A 19,081-nucleotide genomic window follows, 5' to 3' on the forward strand; every position below is an offset into this window, starting at 1 on the left:
ACAAAGGCCAGCTCCTGTCACATGACCTGACCAAGGGGCCTGCAGCTGTGAACAGATTCTATGCCTTGCTAATGTTTTCCAGACACCTTTGCTAACCAAGTGTTTTTTTAAACACTGTTATGTGCTTTAGTTCTGGAATTCACAACTGGTTACTAAACATGTCTCAGGACACCCCAATTAGAACTAGTCTCTTAGATATTATCCCAGGATTTTCAATATGAAAGAAGAGAAAAAAAGTTTTCATCCCATCAAGTTCCCAGAATTGCAATGTTTTGAAAATAAAGCGAATGGAAAGAAATGTTTTAAATAATGCTGAAAACGAAGAATTGCATAACCAGCGAGTCTGCACGCCGATTCGAAGGTGGGTTTACCTCCACATATGTCCTCTGCCAGGCCTCCAGGATGGCTGCCGCCTTGTCCTCGTTCCAGTTGATGTGTGAGACATACTCGTACCCCTTGAAGTGCTCGTACATTTGCTTGGGAGTCATTAACTGGAACATGGTCTGCAGGGCGTGGGCGCTGTAGCACAGTCCAAGGGAAGGCACATCATCAGTATTCCCAGGAAGCAGTTTCCACTGCCTCAAATCCCCAGCCAGCTCCCCCAACTCACTGGCTGCAATTCTTTTCCTTCTCTGTGAGCACATGTTTCCATTAAAATGGGACCAGGATGGTTATTTTATTTAATAGATTGATGTACCATATTAAAGGTGTAACCTTACAAACCTTTTACAGATATACCCCAAAATTAAATTAATAGGCAATTTCCTTTCACAGTTTCCATTCCATGAAACAGGAAGGGAAGAGGAGCAGATAGCTTGAGCAGATACACCGGGCTCAGCGACGCATACACGCTGTGCAGAAATCCCAGACGGTGGTGTTCCCAGGGGAGAAATCTTACACGAAACGCCAGACACCTGACTGACCAGAGTCCACAAGTGCACAAAGGATAATTCTTATTGAGCCGCTGGCTCTCCGTCTTTTCCTAACAGTCTATGACACTGTGCAGCTCGCACCACGAACTCTCTCTGACCAGTGTGTCCCGGCCTACTTTACACTTGCCCCCATTCTCTACATAATGGGCAGATCTCCTAAAACCCTATAGTCAGGAACTATGGTCCTGATGAAAACTACAAATCCATTCTTGAAAAATTCCCCACAAGGTGCTTTTTCAAGCTGTTGCAGTCTGCTACTATTTCTTAATATTCTATGATGCCACCCAGCTAGCGAGGATAATGGTTTAAGTATTAATACAAATACACTTGCCGATGTCAGGATGTAAGTGGCTTTTGAGGAAAGAAGACTGCAGGGCATAGATTGTCCTCGGGAGCTGGCTTACCTGATGAGTTTTCCAGTGCTGTTCTTGACTGTGCCACCCACAATCAACTCCTCCTGCCAGTGCATATACTTTCTGGATAAGCCATGACATCCACCATTCAAAACAAGGGCCATATCAAGAGGCTAAAATAAAAAGACAGCCACATAATTACGGGAATTAGTAGGCAGGTCACATGCCTTGTTAAAATCCAGTGCATTAAGGACTTGTGTGTTTCAGAGAGAACATTAATAGCAAGGCTAATGGGAGGTGTATGGCAAATCTTACAGCAAAATTTAGCTCTATAAACAAACTTAGTTCCGTAGACAAAGACGATCGTGGTGAATGAAATGTTAAAAATGAAAATAATAAAATGAACAATGAATGGACACAAAAAAGTGTTTTGCTCTCCACCCCTTCTGAGAGCGCTCACTGCTGGTACTCACTTTGGTTGAATTTTTGTTGGGGGCTGTGGCGGGGCAGTCTGGATCGGCCGGATTGAGGCAGGGGCGGTCCATGTAACCATGACCAACCTCAGCCTTATTCAGCATTTCCTCCCAGCTGTCCACTTGATAGTTTATTTTCTTTAACTCTTCTAGGAATTCCAAAGGGTCGAAGTTTGTCCACCGCAAAGGAGGTTTACCTCTGCAAAAGAAATTAGGAGACGAGACCATGAAAAGAGCCTTCTAAACCCATCGTAAAGTAACACGGCTGCACCCACTGCATCCGCCTTGTAGGAGGTTCCTGGCAACGCTGCAATTCTGGGACTCTGGCATCAAAACAAATGCTCCTTTCCAGCATATCTGCATGTAAACTTAGGTCAGGAAAATAATTCATGACTGAAGATGCTAAGCAGAGAGAGGACTCATAAGTTAATGAGGGCAATGAATAATCTTTAATTACTGATATTGTATATTTAATATCTACATACAAAATTAGCCAAAAAGACAGATCCAAAATTAAAAAAAATTTTTTTTAAAAAAAAGAGGGCATCACAACATCAAATTAGCACTTGGCAGCCTAATAAATGCTTTGTAAATATCATCAATCAAAATATTTGATCTCTGCTACCTTTAACAATCCCATACTTATGAGCGCTCTCTGACAGCCTGGCAATGGAATGGGCAAGCCCCCTGCGGCCTCTGCCATCACCACCATCACAGCCACTTCCCCCTACACTCACTTTTGAATCTGTGCTGTTGACAGACCAGAAAGGCTTTTGGCTGCCTGTTATGTGGTTCAAACCACACTGTAGCTGCTTAACCAGGCTGAAGTCATTATTCGGAATCTCCCAACCAGAAAACACAAAACCCCTTATTTCCCATCTAAAACTGTACACTGAAGGTCAGGGGATGGCCACTGCAAATTGCTTTTGCAGATACGTGCAAGCCAGGACAGAAACAATAACCCAAGCTCTCACTCTTGCATAATTAACCGAAAATGTCTATGCTGATTAACAATTATTCTCTAAATGATGCGGTATATATAATATCCAACTGCTAAACAGTGAAGCATTCCCTACTGTGGCCTTCACAGATAGTGGATTTCCCCCTTAAATGCCATTAGTGTGATCTAAAGAAAGGTTAGCTTTTTACTTCACAGGAAGATCTCAAACTCAAAATATTTCATTCTGATGTGAATCCACTCACTAATAAAGTCTCTCCTTAAAAAATAAGTGTCTAAATGCCTGGTCTTCGAAACTACGAACATTTTAAAGAGTTAAAAAATCACACGTACTCTGCAATAATTTGCATTTTATTTGCATATAAATAGGTTGGTAAAAGTGAATGAAATTTAATGATGCCTACAGAATTGTTTTTTGAAAAGAGAAAAAACATTCTGCTGAAATCCCCTCTCCCCCGACTATTCACTCAAAAAATGCACATGGAATTTCAATGTTTTTATTTCTTGTTCAAAACCGAAATGGAACAAACAATGATAAGCAACATTAGAAACATTGAGTCTTAGAGAAGTCACAGACATCAGAAAGCGTGATCACACACTTACAGGAGGTATGCTGTCCCAGACTGTAATTTCGCCCCTTCCCAGAAGCAGTCCAAAGGTGTAATAATCAAACAAGGGTAAAGATATTCTATTATCTGTCAAAGTTAAAAAGAAGAGGCCATGCATTAGGTTAAGGCACACTACTGGGGTGTTCCTGAGAAATTTTTGCCAACAAGAAGAAAATATACCTGATCCATGTAACCTGTTTCTGTGATAAGCTCTCCTGATTTGTAACACAAATGTTCCAATTTCCACTGCCTAATAAAATGAAAAGCAGAGACAAAAATTTCTCACTGTAATAAGAAAATTAGTGCAAACTCGAAATGATAGAACATATAAAAAGAACTGCAATTTCGATCACTTTTAAGCATCTGTCAAAACGAGCAGAGCTTTTGCCAAGTAGAGACCCAGCAAGCTTGCTTTAATGAATAGATAATACTCAATCGTAATTAACATGTAGGGTGTTTATGTAAATGAATGCTACCAAAGTACTTAAAAAGTCTTGTTTTCTTAAGTGTTCTCCCAATAATCTTGTTTACACCATTAATCTGCTTTTCTACATACATTAAACAACTTCACGGCAGCCCAGCTGAATTATCATAAATTCAAAATAGGTGGGGATTAAATTAGGTTTGCAAAGTATTGACACATATTCAGGTGCGGAGATGTTTTATTGGCAGATCATGTCCTTAATAGGTAGCATTCAAAATGAACTCTCCTGCTCTTAACCATTAATATTATAAACAACAACATGTGCCAGGTGGGTCAAATTCTAACTTCACAGTCTCTTCTATTCCTGTCTTACAGAAATGTGAATAAATATACAGATCAAGAATTAATTTAGGGCTGGGTGCTGCAGCTCATGCCTGTAATCCCAGCACTTTGGGAGGTGTAGGCAGGAGGACAGCATGAAGCCAGGAGTTTGAAATCAGCCTGGGCAGCAAAGTGAGACCCTATCTCTATAATGAATGAATGAATAAATAAATAAATAAATAAACTTTAAAAATTAGCTGGGCGCAGTGGTGCATGCCTGTCATCTCAGCTATACAGACAGGAAAATTACTTAATCCTGGAAGGCTGAGGCAGTGAGCTGTGATTATGCCACTGCACTCCCGCCTGGGCGACAGAGAGTGACCCTGTCTCTACAAAAAAATGAAGAAAAAAAAAATTGCCAGGCGTGGTGCCACACATATATAGTCCCAGCTACTCGGGAGGCAGAGGTGGAGGATCACTTGAGCCCAGGAGTTCAAGGCTGCAGTAAGCTGTGATTGCTCCACTGCACTCCAGCCTAGATGAGCAAGACCCTATCTCTCAAAAAAAAGAATTAATCTGGAGTTTTATTGTCTCTAGAAAAGTTATATAAGCCCATATCTTTCCAGGTGTGTTAGGGAGATCAGTCTAACTAAAAAAAAAAAAAAAAAAAAAAGAAAATCTGGAAGAGTGGGGATGGAAAAGTCCAAGGGAATGAAAAAAAAAAAAAAAAAAGAAAGAAAGTAAAAACTTCCCTCCCAGCTGCTCTATTCTTGGCCTCCTAAGGGAGGCCTGTCTTCACCCAAGGAGCTTACTGTGTCCTCTTCCCTGTGCCTTCCTGTCTCTCAGCGCCCTGTTGAAATGTCACCCCCGTGTTAAGCTTGTTGAAAATGACCCCCTTCTCCTGAACTCTAGAGCCCTGGCTGGGCAGATCTCCTGCTGAAACCTGGCGCAGCTGTCATGGGGACCGCCCATGTCTATCTATACTGATGTCTTTCCTCTCTTTGAGAGCTGTGCCTAACTTACCCATATCTCCTCCATCCTCCATCCAGCCACACACCCATGGACATATTTATATTTTAATTCTATACAGCATCAACATAGACTATCCGGCATGAGTAGGTTCTCACTTTATATTACTTGATCAACTCTCATTTACACTTCTTGAGAAGGATATCATTGTGCATTAGAAAAATGAATGGGCTTGAAGCCAGAAAAAGGCTTTGAAACCTGGCTCTCTCATTTCATAACTGCATGAACTTGGATAAATGCTCTAATTAGTCTAATTCCCAGTTTTCTCACCTAAAACATGGGATGGGTTGAACTACATGTTCTTAAAGTTCATTCCAATGCATAAAATTACTCTGGACCCATCTCAGCTTAAGAGTGTAATTTAATTGCACAGACCCTCACATCTTCTCCTGAAGCATGTAGGTGACAAACACTAAGAATGCATTGGCCATGCTTGCAGTGGCCCCAGGACAACCATTTCCTGGCTCCCCACAGGGATGCCACTTCACATTCTGCAAAACTGCACCAGGTAGTTGCTTCCCTACAACGCTTGTTACAGACCAACAGGGCAAGTTTGCCTGGCAGAAACATGATTTTACATTTTCTAAGGCCCTTGCATTCATATATCTGGTCTTGTTCTGGGAACCATGGAGGATACGAGTACACATGACCATAAGCCCAGGTTACAGATAAGCAAACAAGAATGTGCCAAAGACATGTGACTCGACCCTGGCTGTGCTTGTCCCTAGGATCCTGTCGAGCTGGAATGTAAGCAGAGGTTAGAGAAGGGACAAGAAAAATCTTAATTTTATTCTCTTCTTTGGTTCTCCCTGGCTGCTGAATATGCCTATACTGCTACTTCCTCACCTCTTCCAGGAAAAATAAACGGTACTAGCAAAGGCCTCAGTGAAGAGGTGCTGAAAGCCTAGGGAAGGCGATGGGGTCGAGTGGCATCAACTCAGAGGTCCCCTGGAAATGGGGTTTAGTGATGCCAACCTCAAAAGCAATCAACAAACTGAATGCCCACTCTGTTCTCAAAGCTGGGGTGAAAACAGACAAGAGGTGGCCCCTGCCCTGTAGTAACCAATAGTCTACATACATAAGAAAAAGGACCGAGTTTTGAACTCTTCCTAACGCTTTACTCTACTCACAGCATTGTTAAATTAGCAATATGATGCTAAAACATGACTTTTTAAAAAGGTGTCAGTGGGCCAGGCATGGTGGCTCACACTTGTAATCCCAGCACTTTGGGAGGCTAAGGTGGGTGGATCGCTTGAGGTCAGGAGTTCGAGACTAGCCTGGCCAAAATGGTGAAACCCCATCTCTACTGAAAATACAAAAATTAGCCAGGCGTGGTGGTGGGCGCCTCTAGTCCCAGCTCCTTGGGAAGCTCAGGCATGAGAATCGCTTAAACCCGGGAGGCAGAGGTTGCAGTGAGCCGAGATTACATCACTGCACTCCAGCCTGGGCAACAGAGTGAGGCTCTGTCTCAAAAAAATCAATAAAAAGGTGTCAGCAACAATTCCCATGGTGGCTCAGCCCCCAACGTGCTGTGTGACACAAAACAACTATGAGTACAAAGTCACAAGAAGCAGCTCTTCTTTTTCCCATTGTTTTTAAGTTCAGTAAGGGCAATTCAAAATATCACTCTCCAAAAATCTCTTAAGCAAGGAAACATCTTACAGCCTGGGTGTATAGTCCCCAAGTGGCTCAGCGTCATCCTCTTTTGGGGACAGTGCCAAGATACTTACTGGCAATACATTATCAAGTAATGCTCTTGCTTTGTTACCAAACTCGAGAAACGATAAATCAAGATGAAAAAAATCCTTTCATTGCAAAGCTATTTGAACTAATACTCCAGGTGCATTTCCAGGGCAACTTCATTTACTAAAATAACGGGGCCTAAACCAGCAGCAGCCTTCTCCCACCGCCTTACCTGCTGCTCATTAGTAGGTGGACGCGGCGGGCCTTACCTGTTGTACATGTATACGTGGACACGGCTGGCCTGGAGTGCCGAGTCCAGGTGTTGTAGGAGGGCTTCTGTGGTCAGGATGTTAGCACCTTCTTCTTTAGGGGTCTGTATCATGAGTTGAGGATTAAACATAGCCTCTTCTCCAATCTTCTGGCGAGTATAATTTAATTCACGACTTACTCGTCCTCCAACTGACAAACATGTACAGGTTTAATTAGAATAGCAAAATCACCGCAAACTCATATTTTATCTGTTATCTGACTACCTGCCATAGGATACACAATAGATGAACTCTAGTCATGAGACTGGCTGATGTGTGAGCAGTAACATTCACTTTATTAATGGCAATGTTAACTTTACCAATAGTAAACAAAAAATACTCACTAAGCCCATTAATGGCTGTCTCGCCTGTCACAGACGCAAACCTAATTCTAACTAATACACTGTGTGACGAAAGTGGGGGGCAGAAAGGAAAACTTGAGACACCTTTTCCTTGCAGACCAGACCAAATAACCCTGTTACAATTTCTTTCACTTGTATAAACAATGCGCCCCTGCAGCACATTTCAAGATAAATGGCTTCAATTTACACTCTTCTCCTAAGTAATCTGGCAAAGGTAACAAGGAAATGTTTCTCCTCTGTGGAAAAAGAAACAAGGAAAGGTGGCAAGTGTGTGTTCAGCACAAAACTTGCCAGGAGAAGATAAATAAAGTGATTCAAGTCAGATGCCCATGGGGAAACACCACTTGAGAGGAACAAAATGTATCAGCCACAGCCATCATGGGCAGTCCCTGGAACCTGGTTCCATCAGACTCACCTGGTCAGCATCCAGAAAACACAGGTGCCAGGTTCTGAGTCAGCTGGGGGTGAGCAGCCTGTGTTCCGGAAGCACCCCAGGTGATCCTGAACCTGCTGCCCAGGCCGAGAAGTCCTGCCTCACACCAACCTGGCTTTCCAGCAAGCTGGCCAGCACGGGGTATGCCTAAAGCCAGCGCAGGTGCAGGTGACCAAAGAAAACCATCAACACTGTGACTGCCAAATGCCTTTTCTCTTCCTCTCCTTTTTACATCCTTAGGCCCAAGGTTATGTTCAATGAACGGTTCTGGGCCAAGCCAAGTTCCGAATGCTGCACCTGGGCCGGGAGGTGTCTCAGGGAGATACGAATAGTTAATAGACCCAGGAACCTAGAGCTCCCCCACCCCACACTCTAGGGCAAAGGAAGCGGGTCTGAATTGTTCCTAAAGTCATTGATAAGTTGCATGTTGGCTGAAAAGCAGGCCTGCAGCGACAGTTTAGAAAAAAACTCAATGATCATAGCTTTCCCACGAGGAGGAATCCTTTTACTTCAAGTTTAGTATTCAAGGACATAAACATTTGGTTTGGACAAGTAAATAAGGACTGGGAACAGCGGGTTGTTTAGTTCTCTTGGCATATTTTATAAACAAGGGGGCAGGCTAAAAAGCAAATAATGCCCTCATTAGGAAAACCAGTACAAATTCACCGCCTGGCAGGACCCTCTGTGCAGGTCCACACGGATGCCAAGGCCAGGCTCCGTGAGGTGAGGTTTAACATACTGTGTGTGGGGTCGGGAAGGAGGGAGGAATATATCAGTTGGTTAATAAAAATAAGACTTCTGTGTGCAGAAAACTTTGAAAAATGCCAGGGGGCATTGCCGAGGGCCTTGCAATCAATGTGAAGTTAAGGAAAAATCACAGGAAAACACTGGGAAACAACTTGCACAGAGAAGCATCTACCTACTCGGCTGGCCTTTTCTGCAAGCCCTGGGAAAGCTGCCTGAAGGCAGGGGCTTGCTCACTCTAGCAGAAAGCACAGTACTTAACACCACGCAGACTTCCAACCAATTAACTGAATTTGAGCCAGCCCACATCCCCTAGAAGTGCAGAAGCTGTATGAGGCTAAAAAGCCAGTTATGAGTCCAGAGGTCACAGCTGCAGAGCTGCCCACCAAGGAGCTCAATGCAGCCTTTGCTCACCCCTTCTTTTTTCTTTGTGTTATCACATCTAATGCCACAAACCTAGAAATCATTCCCATTGTTACCTGCCTCCTCAAACATCAGCATGCAGGTGGTTTTTCATTCTGATTACAAAGTTGCACCTCCTGCACCTTTACTGAAGCTTAACATATCAGGTGACTTAAACCCATGAAATCAAAAAACAGCAGCAACAAAGCACACCCCCCACCCTTATTATGGTGACCTAGGTGCCGTTATAGTGAGGAGCAGTCCATGACAGACAGCCTGGCTTCAGCAGGATTCTGCCCCTCGAGCCTTGGCAGAGCAGCTGCCTGTTAACTATATAACCCTTGAAGTGACCTGAGAGTGCAGTGTGCACAAAAATGGCAAAACCAAACACAAAGTTTGTGCTGCTAAGAACTTTTTACCAGACTCTTCCAGACCAACTTCATAATGGAGCAGTTATTTTATCACAGGGTGTTTCAGAAATGGCATTTATTTTCTACAAGATATAAAATGTACCTCAGGGTCTCCATCATATCCCCTTTTTAGATGTTTTAAGATGTATATTTATATAAACATTTTAATAAAGGTATAGATTTGTCCTTTCTCTGGAATTGGAAAACCTTTCGCTTCTCCATTTCTTTGCTCTAATGATGAACGCAAATATTTTGCCAATGTGATGTTTCAACTAAGACTATCATGATAGGGTGGCCAAGCAACTAGAGTTGAGACTCTGAAGTCTACGGTTTTCTCAACCACCTATGCCATATATACTATTAAATGCAATTGACTTTTACATATTATATGGTTATATTTTATCTAATATTTCATCTTATATTTAACCAAATATGAATGTTTTGCAAAATGATTCAAAAACGTTAATGAAGTTTAGTTGCCATCCATTTTATCTGACCAATAGCTGTAACATGATTCATTCATCCAGCAAGAATTTGTGGGTGGGTGGGTACTTTGACCAGGCAATGGGGATGTGGTGGACGAAACCAGTCAGCGTGGTGTCTCTCCAAGAGGCATGCTGGTCAGTGAAGGGAACAGGCAACAGCCAAGCAAAGCAATAAGATACCTTCATAGCACAAGTGTGATGCAGAAAACGAAGATGGTGATGCCATGTTGGGTAGTGGGGAAGAGGAAAAGATACTTCAAATGGGATAGCAGGGAAGACCTAAAAGGAAACAACATTTAGGTGACTTTGAAGAGCTGGAGAAACAGCGTTCTGGGTAGAGGAACCAGCAACTGCAAAGCCCTCAGGTTTGGCTTGTTGCAGGGAGAGAAGGGAGGCAAGTGTGGCGGAGCTTGGTGAGACCATAATTAAGTCTTGTGTCATTCACCATGTGAACTGGTAGGCTCAGCTCCTTCTTGGGTATAACTGTGTCATAAAGTGCACGACACTCATATATTCTGACATCAGTATTGACCCAAGGCACTGTGGAACAAGCTGCCAGAAACAGAAACCCTTCAGGATAGAGCAATTTTACGGACTCGTCTGACATTTGCTACCCTAGCAAACGCCTATCCTAAATCACTGCTGAATGACAGCTGAAAGCTGTTCATTATCTTGCTGTCTTCCTTATCATCCCTAAGTGTGAAGCTTTGAGCTCAGGAAGTCCCACAGAACCCATTTTAGATGATTGAGATGAAAGTCGTGGTCTTGGAGAAATAGGTTTCTCCCTTTTTTTTCTTTTATTTAAAGACAAGGTCTTGCTCTGTTGCCCAGGCTGGAGTGCAGTGGCGCAATCACAGCTCACCGCAGCCTCAACCTCCTGGTCTTAAGCGATCCTCCTCCCCTAATACCCCAGATAACTCCAACTACAGGCACACACCACCATGCCCAGCTAATTTTTCATTTTTTTGGGTAGATACGGGGGCCTCACTATGTTGCCCAAGCTGGTCTCAAACTCCTCAGCTCAAGTAATCCTCCTGCCTTGGCCTCCCAAAGTGCTGGGATTTCAGGCATGACTCTTTTCCACTGTCAGGATCAAAGTCCTAATACATTTTTAAAATAATCTAATGTTCATGAAATAGTGCAGAAGAAAATAACTATTAAATCTAGCATCTGTTATGTAGATGTAGGCATAGGGAACCAAGTTAATAGCCATTTTTGCTGTGTGGTGGGCTATGGATAATTTTTTTTTTTTTTTTTTGAGACGGAGTCTCGCTCTGTCACCCAGGCTGGAGTGCAGTGGCCCAATCTCAGCTCACTGCAAGCTCTGCCTCCAGGGTTCATGCCATTCTCCTGCCTAAGCCTCCCAACTAGCTGGGACTACAGGCGCCCGCCACCAGGCCTGGCTAATTTTTTTTTGTATTTTTAGTAGAGACAGGGTTTCACTGTGTTAGCCAGGACGGTCTCCATCTCCTGACCTTGTGATTGGCCCACCTCGGCCTCCCAAAGTGCTGGGATTACAGGCGTGAGCCACCGCACCTGGCCGGACTATGGATAATATTTACCCGCTTTGCTTTTTTGAGTTTATTTCTATTAATTTTTCTACAATGAAAGAGTATAATTAAAAGCTTCTATGGTTGGACAAGGTGGCTCATGCCTGTAATCCCAGCACTTTGGGAGGCCAAGGTGGAAGGATCACTTAAGGCCAGGATTCAAGACCAGCCTGGGCAACACAGATAAACCTATTTATCTCTACATATAAAAATTTACAGAAATAGCTGTGGAGTAGTAGAGGCTGCCTTTAGTTCTAGCTACTTCAGAGGCTGAAGTGTGAGGATCGCTTGAGCCCAGGAGTTGGGGGGTGCAGTGCACTGTGACTGTGTCACTGCACTCCAGCCTGGGCAACAGAATGAGACCCCACTTCAAAACAAAACAAAAACCAGAAAAACAAAACCTTCTATGTGACACACACACACACACACACACACACACAAAAGAGAAAAATAGGTATGAGAGTTACTTGATAGAGATATGAATTAAAAACAAACTCAATGCAAAAAAATAATATGCATCTCTGTTCTCACACATATATGAGAGGTAAAAAAGGTTAACCTGATGGAGTTAGAGAGTAGAATGAGGGTTATCAGAGGCTGGGAAGAATGAGAGGGGAAATGAAGAGAGGTGGGTTAATGGGTACCAACATACAGTTAAGTAGAAAGAATACATTCTAGTGTTCCATAGCATAGTAGGGAGACTACAATTAACAACAATACATTGTATATTTCAAAATAGCTAGAAGAGAAGATTTAGAATGTTCTCAACACAAAAAAAAGATGAATGTGTTTGAGGTGATGGACATTCCAATTACCCTTATCTGATCATTACACATCATATGCTTATATCAAAACATCACACGTACACCACAAATATATACAGTATTATGTATAATACTAATAAACTATAAAAATAATCATATGCATCTTCATCATATTCTGAAGTCCTTTTATATTAACAATAAAATAACAACCCCTCTGAACAAGACTCAAGAAAAATCATTATCTCAGGATCCTGTGACACAAAATAACATTTTATACTTGGGTGGTGCTTTCCATTTGCAAAGCCCTTTGAAGCCATATTCTTTACGTCTTTGGAAATATTTTGATCATTGCTGCTCCTCCATTAAGCTGGGGCCAGCTGTACCAGACAGGCGGTGAGAATGGAGACCAGAAGACCCCAGCATTGCCACTAGTGGCAGAGAGATCTAGGACAAGTCCCTGACACAGCTGAGCCTCAGCCACCTTTCCTGGTTGCTGAGGATAACAGGGATAACAAATGCTGTGATGAACCTCACAGGACTGTGAGAGCCTTAGCTGACAATATGTGTGAAATTTCCCAGACCCTTACCCAAGAGCTGAGCAAGCGTCTGTTCACCCATGCCTTTGTCACAGAGCATTGTTTCACTGTCCTGATGTTACAGGGGAGGGGGCACAGCTGCAGAGTTTGGGTGGCTTGCCCAAGGTTACCCACCTTATTAGTAAGAGGCAGAACTGACCCTTTAACCCAGTCCAACTGCCCTGCGAGCCCCATGGCTTCTGAGCACCAGCTGAGAACATGAGTACAGCAGAAGGAGGTAGCCTAGGAGCGCCAAATTCCACAAAGCACACTAGACAGGTTGAGCATCCCTAATCTGAAAGTCTCAAATGCTCCAAAACCTTCCTGAGTGCCAATATGATGCTCCAAGTGGAAAATTCCACATCTGACCTCATGTAATCAGTCACAGTCAAAACAGGCTCACAACCATGAAGATGACATGTTACAACTGCACAAAAAGTTAACTACAGCAGACCTGGTGAAAATGTGTAATGGGCTTATTGAAAACTAATGCACTGTGCATTCACAACCAAACAGGAAATCATGTCAGTTCATAAAATCAAAGAGAGACGTCTAAGACAGAAACTTGTTAATGAGGCCGGTGATGCTGGAGGAAACATTCTGAAAAGCCATCCAGCAGATGTCTCCTCGCCCCTACAGGACCCACTCCCTGATCCTTCAACTGCTTCTGATGTTTCTTCTCACCTAAAAAAATAAAACACAGTGTACAGTAACCTCTCAGTGAAAACACAGCATTGCAGGTGGAGACCGGAAGCTGCTGTCGTTTAGCCACTGATGCAGGTATCTGGTGATGCTATTGTGCTGCTTGGGTACCCTGAACACATTATTTTTTCACTGCATTAATGGAATGTCGTGTTTTTTTTACTGGTAAGTACATATGTGTGAATTAGTTTAAGAAAATGATTGCTTATCGGTAGCATACAAATTTTAAGTCAGAAAGGATGGGAATGCCACACAACCAGATTGTCCACATGGGTGGCTGAGATAGTGACATCTTTGCTTTCAGACAGTTCAATGTACACCAACATTGTTTCAGGCACACAATTATTTTAAAATATCGTATAAAATTCCCTTCAGGCTAGACGCATAAAGTGGTTGAAACATAAACAAATTTCATGTTTAGACTTGGGTCCCATCCTCAAGCTATCTCATTATGCATATGTGTGAATATCACCCCCCCGCCAAAAAAAATCCAAAATCCCAAACACTTCTGGTCCCAAACATTTTGTATAAGGGATACTCAACCTGTATTACACTCACAGCTAAAATTTTAGAATGCATGAAATATGACAATAATCCGTATTTTTATTTAAAGTACAACCATGTTGCATCAAAGATTTTTCTCAGCCAGTGAGGAGATGCAGTTTTTTTCAATAGGTCTCCCTGGGTCACAGTGGACAGGCCTCATTTTCCTTCTGGTCCCCAGAGAGGCCTGTCTTAGAGGGGGCAGATGAAGGCACACAGAGAACATGCAGCCCTAAGCCTCTTTACCTGCAAATTCTGCCATCTTATTCTCCAGAAATCCAAGGCTTAAGCCAATTTTTTCAAAGGCAAAAGAAGCATCACTTCTGCAAATAAGTTTTTGATCAAGCTCTGCTGATCCTCTCATCCCCAAATCAAGCCAGGCTTAACTTTCCAAAGTGAAGAAAGGCTAGCTAGCTCAGGTGGGATGCCAGCTGACCCAGAGGCCCATACTTCTAGGCCAATATGATTCCAATCCACTGTAGACAAGAGATGTTTCCCTCATCACGCTTCCCTGCTGTGCCCCTCCTCAGCACAGCCTTCTGCACAGCTTTAGAAACGTCTGTGGCATTCACACAAAAACCTTTTAGCAAAAGCTTATTGTGATCCACATAAAGATGATCTGAGGGACCAACCGAAGTTATTTTCCACAAAATTCAAGTCCTGCCCATGCACCTCCGTATGTGAGGGACGCAGAGGGGCACCAGGGCCATGGCACACCGAGTGTGCTGAATGAATAAATGAATGCGCGGTCTCAATTCAGAGCCTTGGGAACAGGCAGTCATCTGTATAAGTTATTAATTCCCCCCAAAGCCTCAAAAAGTCAATCAGTCAAAACAAATGACCCTTTCAGCCTGAAAAGTACCCACTCAGAGTCCAATTAGGAAAATAGGGTCTGTGTATATGCAAGCGTTGCATTTGCATTTGATTAATCCCATGAATTATCTAACAGCCTCTAGAGAGATTTTCTTTTTCTTTTAGTTGCTCAGGTCCTCCTTTCAATGTTGCGTTTACTTACTGTGAGGCCGAAAAAGTACAAATCTCTAAGCGGGTGTAAGGGCAAAATTATTAGCACTGCCTCTTTTTTATAATCGAAAAACAAAAAAAAGAAGATTCAGTAATGTGGGCAATTGGCTGAAAATTCACGGGCTGTGAATTTTAGTCCTCTCCCACCCATCTCTTTATTCAGGAGGAGCCAACCGCTGTCCAAGTTTCTGGACCGTTTTTCTCCTTATGAGATTGTGCCCCTGCGTGTTGCCATGGGAAAAACGCTACAATCAGCCCAAAGAGAATGTGCCTTCATGAAGTGAGCTCAGTGAGAGGACAACCACCAAAGCATAACGAGAAAAGGACACCCCCACCTGCCCACGGAACCACACGGGACCGCAAGGGGCACGTGGCAGGCTGGGCGCAGGTAGTGCGCAGGCGCCGGCGCGGGGTTCTGCATCGCGCATGCGCCGGAAGCAAGCTTCCCCGCCCCCACCAGCTGCTGGCAGTGCCATCTGTTATCAGCCTTGCCCAGGCTGCTCCCTCTGAATGGCTTTCCCTGACGCAGACCTGCTCGCCCTGTCAGATGCAATCAGGTCAGCCCGGCACTCTGCCCACGCTGGACCTGCTGCCTGTCGCAGCTCCCACCAGCTCCCAAGGAGCCACGAGTTCCCGAGACGACACTGCATCTGCCAGGAGGCCCCTTCTTCATTGGTTACTTGCCACAATGGCAAATGAGGGCTGTGCACCGCGCCACCTGAGACAGGCCCAAGAACGTTGCTGACTTCCTGCAGAGCACAGGCGGAAATGTCTTCCATCCGGAACGGCGTACTTTCCAAGCTGGGAACTGTCCCAGGTTCTACCACAACCTCAGGTGCAACCAGGCCGCTCAAGCGCAACAGGCAGGCAGATGCACACCCAGGTCCCGTCGCTCTGCAGGAAGTGGGCGGGCCCAGAGGTGTGATGCAGAGCGCGCGCTGGCTCAGAGGCCACACTCCAGCAGCAGCAGGCAGCAGAACCCAGGAACCAACACAGCGTGTTTTCATCAAGCTTAGCTGAAACCTCCTAAAGTCTTCATTAAAAAAATAGAAACAGAAAGAAACCCAACAACAACAACAAAACCCAAGTGCTTCCACGGCAGGCTCTCCATCACAGCACTCAGGCATTGCATAACATTAACCCCAGTTCCCTTCTCTCAGCTTCTGTGGGGCTGACATCACCTCTCAGCTCTGAACAGTCTTCTTGCCATCATCCAGCCTGGGCCTCTCTTCATTGGCCTCCCACTTGAGCCCACATGGGGGAGAAGACAATGCGAGTCTCCACCTTCGCACGCAGGCTCCCTGGCCTCCGGGGAATACCACGCTGGCCTCATTTATCTCCTGCACTGTTCCTTCCCTCTGCATCTGTGCAGGGAGACTCACATCACTGGGGGCCACTTTCATGATTTTGTTGCCATCAGGATTAGCTGGATTAGGGGCCAGTACATAAGGACCCCCTGGTGCCGTGAGGAAGTTTCATCACCGGGTCAGCGTGGTGTGAACTATATTCTGTCAACACCACCACTTCTTATAGCCACCAACCAAAAAAGGGAAGGGTGGAGGTGGGGGCGTGGCAGAGAAAATACCTCAAGTGCAAAATGTGTAAACTCATCATAGCAATAAATTCCCGCATCATGCATTTCAAAGTATGTGAGTCATTCAAGACTATCCTTTCAAACAAGAAACCCATGTGATTCTTTTTTTTTTTAATCTAGAAAGAATTTGGTGGGTCTGACAGTGGAGGTAGGGGGAGTAAGTATAGGTAGGCGAGTAAGTATAGCTACCCAGAGGAAGAACAAAAAGCCCACAAAAGCTTTTTTTAGCCCTTTTCTAAAGCTAGTCAAGCAGTTTGGGAAGAGTTGCACTGCTGAAACCTTATATTTTGTTCAAGGCTAACACCTCCAGGATGGTTAGTTCCTCCTCTTCTAAAGGACCAATGCTATCCCATCCAGCAAGGATATCCCCCCATCTAATGTGAAATAAGACAATGTGGGCAGGAGAGTGGTGGAGGGAATGGTGTGGGGGGTAAAAGGATGGGTGGGAAGAAAAACAGAACAGAACTTTTAACTCCTTTTAAAACTTCAATGACTGAATTTTTCCTCCCAGGGAATCATTTACCTACCTCCATCCTGGCCCCACTCATCCGGACCCTGCATGAAGTACACACACGATTTCTACAGAAAGTAATGGGATTTCTGCAAGTGTGTGCGAGTGTGTGTTTTACAGAGCAGTCCCTCTTGCACAGAACTGGGCTGTCCCATCAAAGCCGTATCTGTTATATTTCTGTCTTTCTCTTCTGTTTGGCGTATTCACCAACAAGAGAAAAGGAGGTAAGCTTTGGCGGCCCTGACCTGCAGCTGGAACACAATACTTTCGCACAGCCCTGCCGACCCCTGACATAAATTTTACACCGCAGCTGGCATTTACACACTCAGCATTACCATATGTATAGCTGCTCGGTGCTAATTATGCTAATCACCTGTCTAACTCGCTGCTGCGAAAAATGGTTGCATTTAGCAGTCCAGCGCCTCCCAATGCAGCTTACTGTGTGGCTGAAATGTACATTCAGACGGCCCTGAATGGCAAGATTTTTCCACGTTGCTGGCTACATTCAGGCCTCAGAAAAATTTATTCAAGTCAACTGGTTTCGGTCCGCAACAAAAAAGTTACGAGAAAAAAGTGAGTGTGTTCTTGCCCTAACATTCTGGATCTGCTTGCAAGCAAAATGATAAATCAATTGGTGTGGGAAACAAAAAGGGAGAGAGATTTCTTTTGGGAGCCATGTGAAACTGTAGCCTATTAAAAAAAAAAAAAGGAAAAAAAAAGGGTCATCCTATTCCCCAAATCTCTAGAAAGAGCAGTTAATAGATATTTAGCCCTAATCCCAATTCTCTCAAATTGCAAGCTTTGTTTGCAATTAAGCAAGGTATTAAACATGTGCAATTTTTTTTTCTGGATCATGTGTAGACCAAAATGACGGTATCATATTTATCATTTTTTACTTATTACAACAATGTGTAAATCTCATGAGAAAAATAAAGTAAGAAGAAAGAAATAATTTCTTAGGCAGCTAGGAAAAAGTCTTTTGTTATTTTCTCTTAGAAAGCCTCTATTTAAAAAGAGGCTGTGTGATGTTTGAGTCTATTTTGTGAAGGTTGCTGGTTTCCCACTAAAGGAGCAGAGGAAATCAGGGAGTGGGGGTGGGAATGTGGAAGAATTCACAAAAGGAAAAAAAAACAGCGGTGGGAGGAGAAAGAGGGAGTCAAGAAGCCTACACTTTCCTTCATCTCAAAATTCCTGTTTTTATCATCACCATTGCTTAAAGCCGTTTTTTCAGATCACTCTGTAGAATAAATTTCTTAATCAGGAGAATATTGGTGCAGGTATTTCAACAATTCCCCAAATTCAAACTGAAATCCTATTTCTTCCTAACTCACAAAACATGTTCATATTAATTTTTAAAAACCCTGAATGTAGTCACTCTCAGGGCTGCTTCATGTTAGGCTATCTGGATGGATAGGTAATATTTGGGCACTCCAATTTCCTGATTGCTGGCAGCATTGTACGTTACGTTATACCGGAGGGTGGCCCAAAGTGCCAGTGACTTTCTCACCTCCCAACAATCATCATTAGCAGACTTCTTACTTCAGAAATGCAGAAAGCAGGAGAAAACTGGAAAGCCATTTACTTCAGAACATACCGTGGGCTACATCCCTCAGTGCCACAGAACACCAGACTGGCTTTGCAACCCATCAGCTTTCCAGGCTTGGAAGGTGCACCCACCCGGGCAGGCTTCCTCCCACGGAGGAGGTCATCCTGGAGGCTCAGGCTCTCTCCGCCTCGCTTCCACTCACCTTTCCATTTAACCACCAGCAAATGAATAACAGGATGCTCATGCAACTTAAAGATGCTGCTGTGACAAGAGCGCTCTTCCTGTCTCTCCCCACCCTCCATTCTGTCCCACATTTTATAAACTTATCTGACCCAATGAAGCAACACT

General features: G+C 43.9%; 1 protein-coding gene across 4 annotated transcripts in view; it reads right to left on the reverse strand.

Moving 5' to 3' along the window:
- Positions 1 to 19,081, reverse strand: part of PTCH1 (patched 1) — a 64,431-nt gene that overhangs the window by 35,042 nt on the left and 10,308 nt on the right. For 3 of the 4 annotated variants that reach the window (XM_024252756.3, XM_063714307.1, XM_063714306.1), the window contains 6 exons: positions 7,051 to 7,240; positions 3,505 to 3,574; positions 3,320 to 3,411; positions 1,759 to 1,957; positions 1,337 to 1,458; positions 372 to 519 (listed from right to left, as the gene is read on the reverse strand). In XM_024252756.3, coding sequence (XP_024108524.3) covers positions 372 to 519; positions 1,337 to 1,458; positions 1,759 to 1,957; positions 3,320 to 3,411; positions 3,505 to 3,574; positions 7,051 to 7,240 — 821 coding nt within the window. Of the gene's footprint in view, positions 1 to 371; positions 520 to 1,336; positions 1,459 to 1,758; positions 1,958 to 3,319; positions 3,412 to 3,504; positions 3,575 to 7,050; positions 7,241 to 10,105; positions 11,453 to 19,081 lie in introns of those variants that run through there. The other variant, XM_063714305.1, reaches the window with a different exon arrangement.

Source organism: Pongo abelii, chromosome 13, assembly GCF_028885655.2.
Source record: "Pongo abelii isolate AG06213 chromosome 13, NHGRI_mPonAbe1-v2.0_pri, whole genome shotgun sequence".
NCBI lineage: Eukaryota > Metazoa > Chordata > Mammalia > Primates > Hominidae > Pongo > Pongo abelii.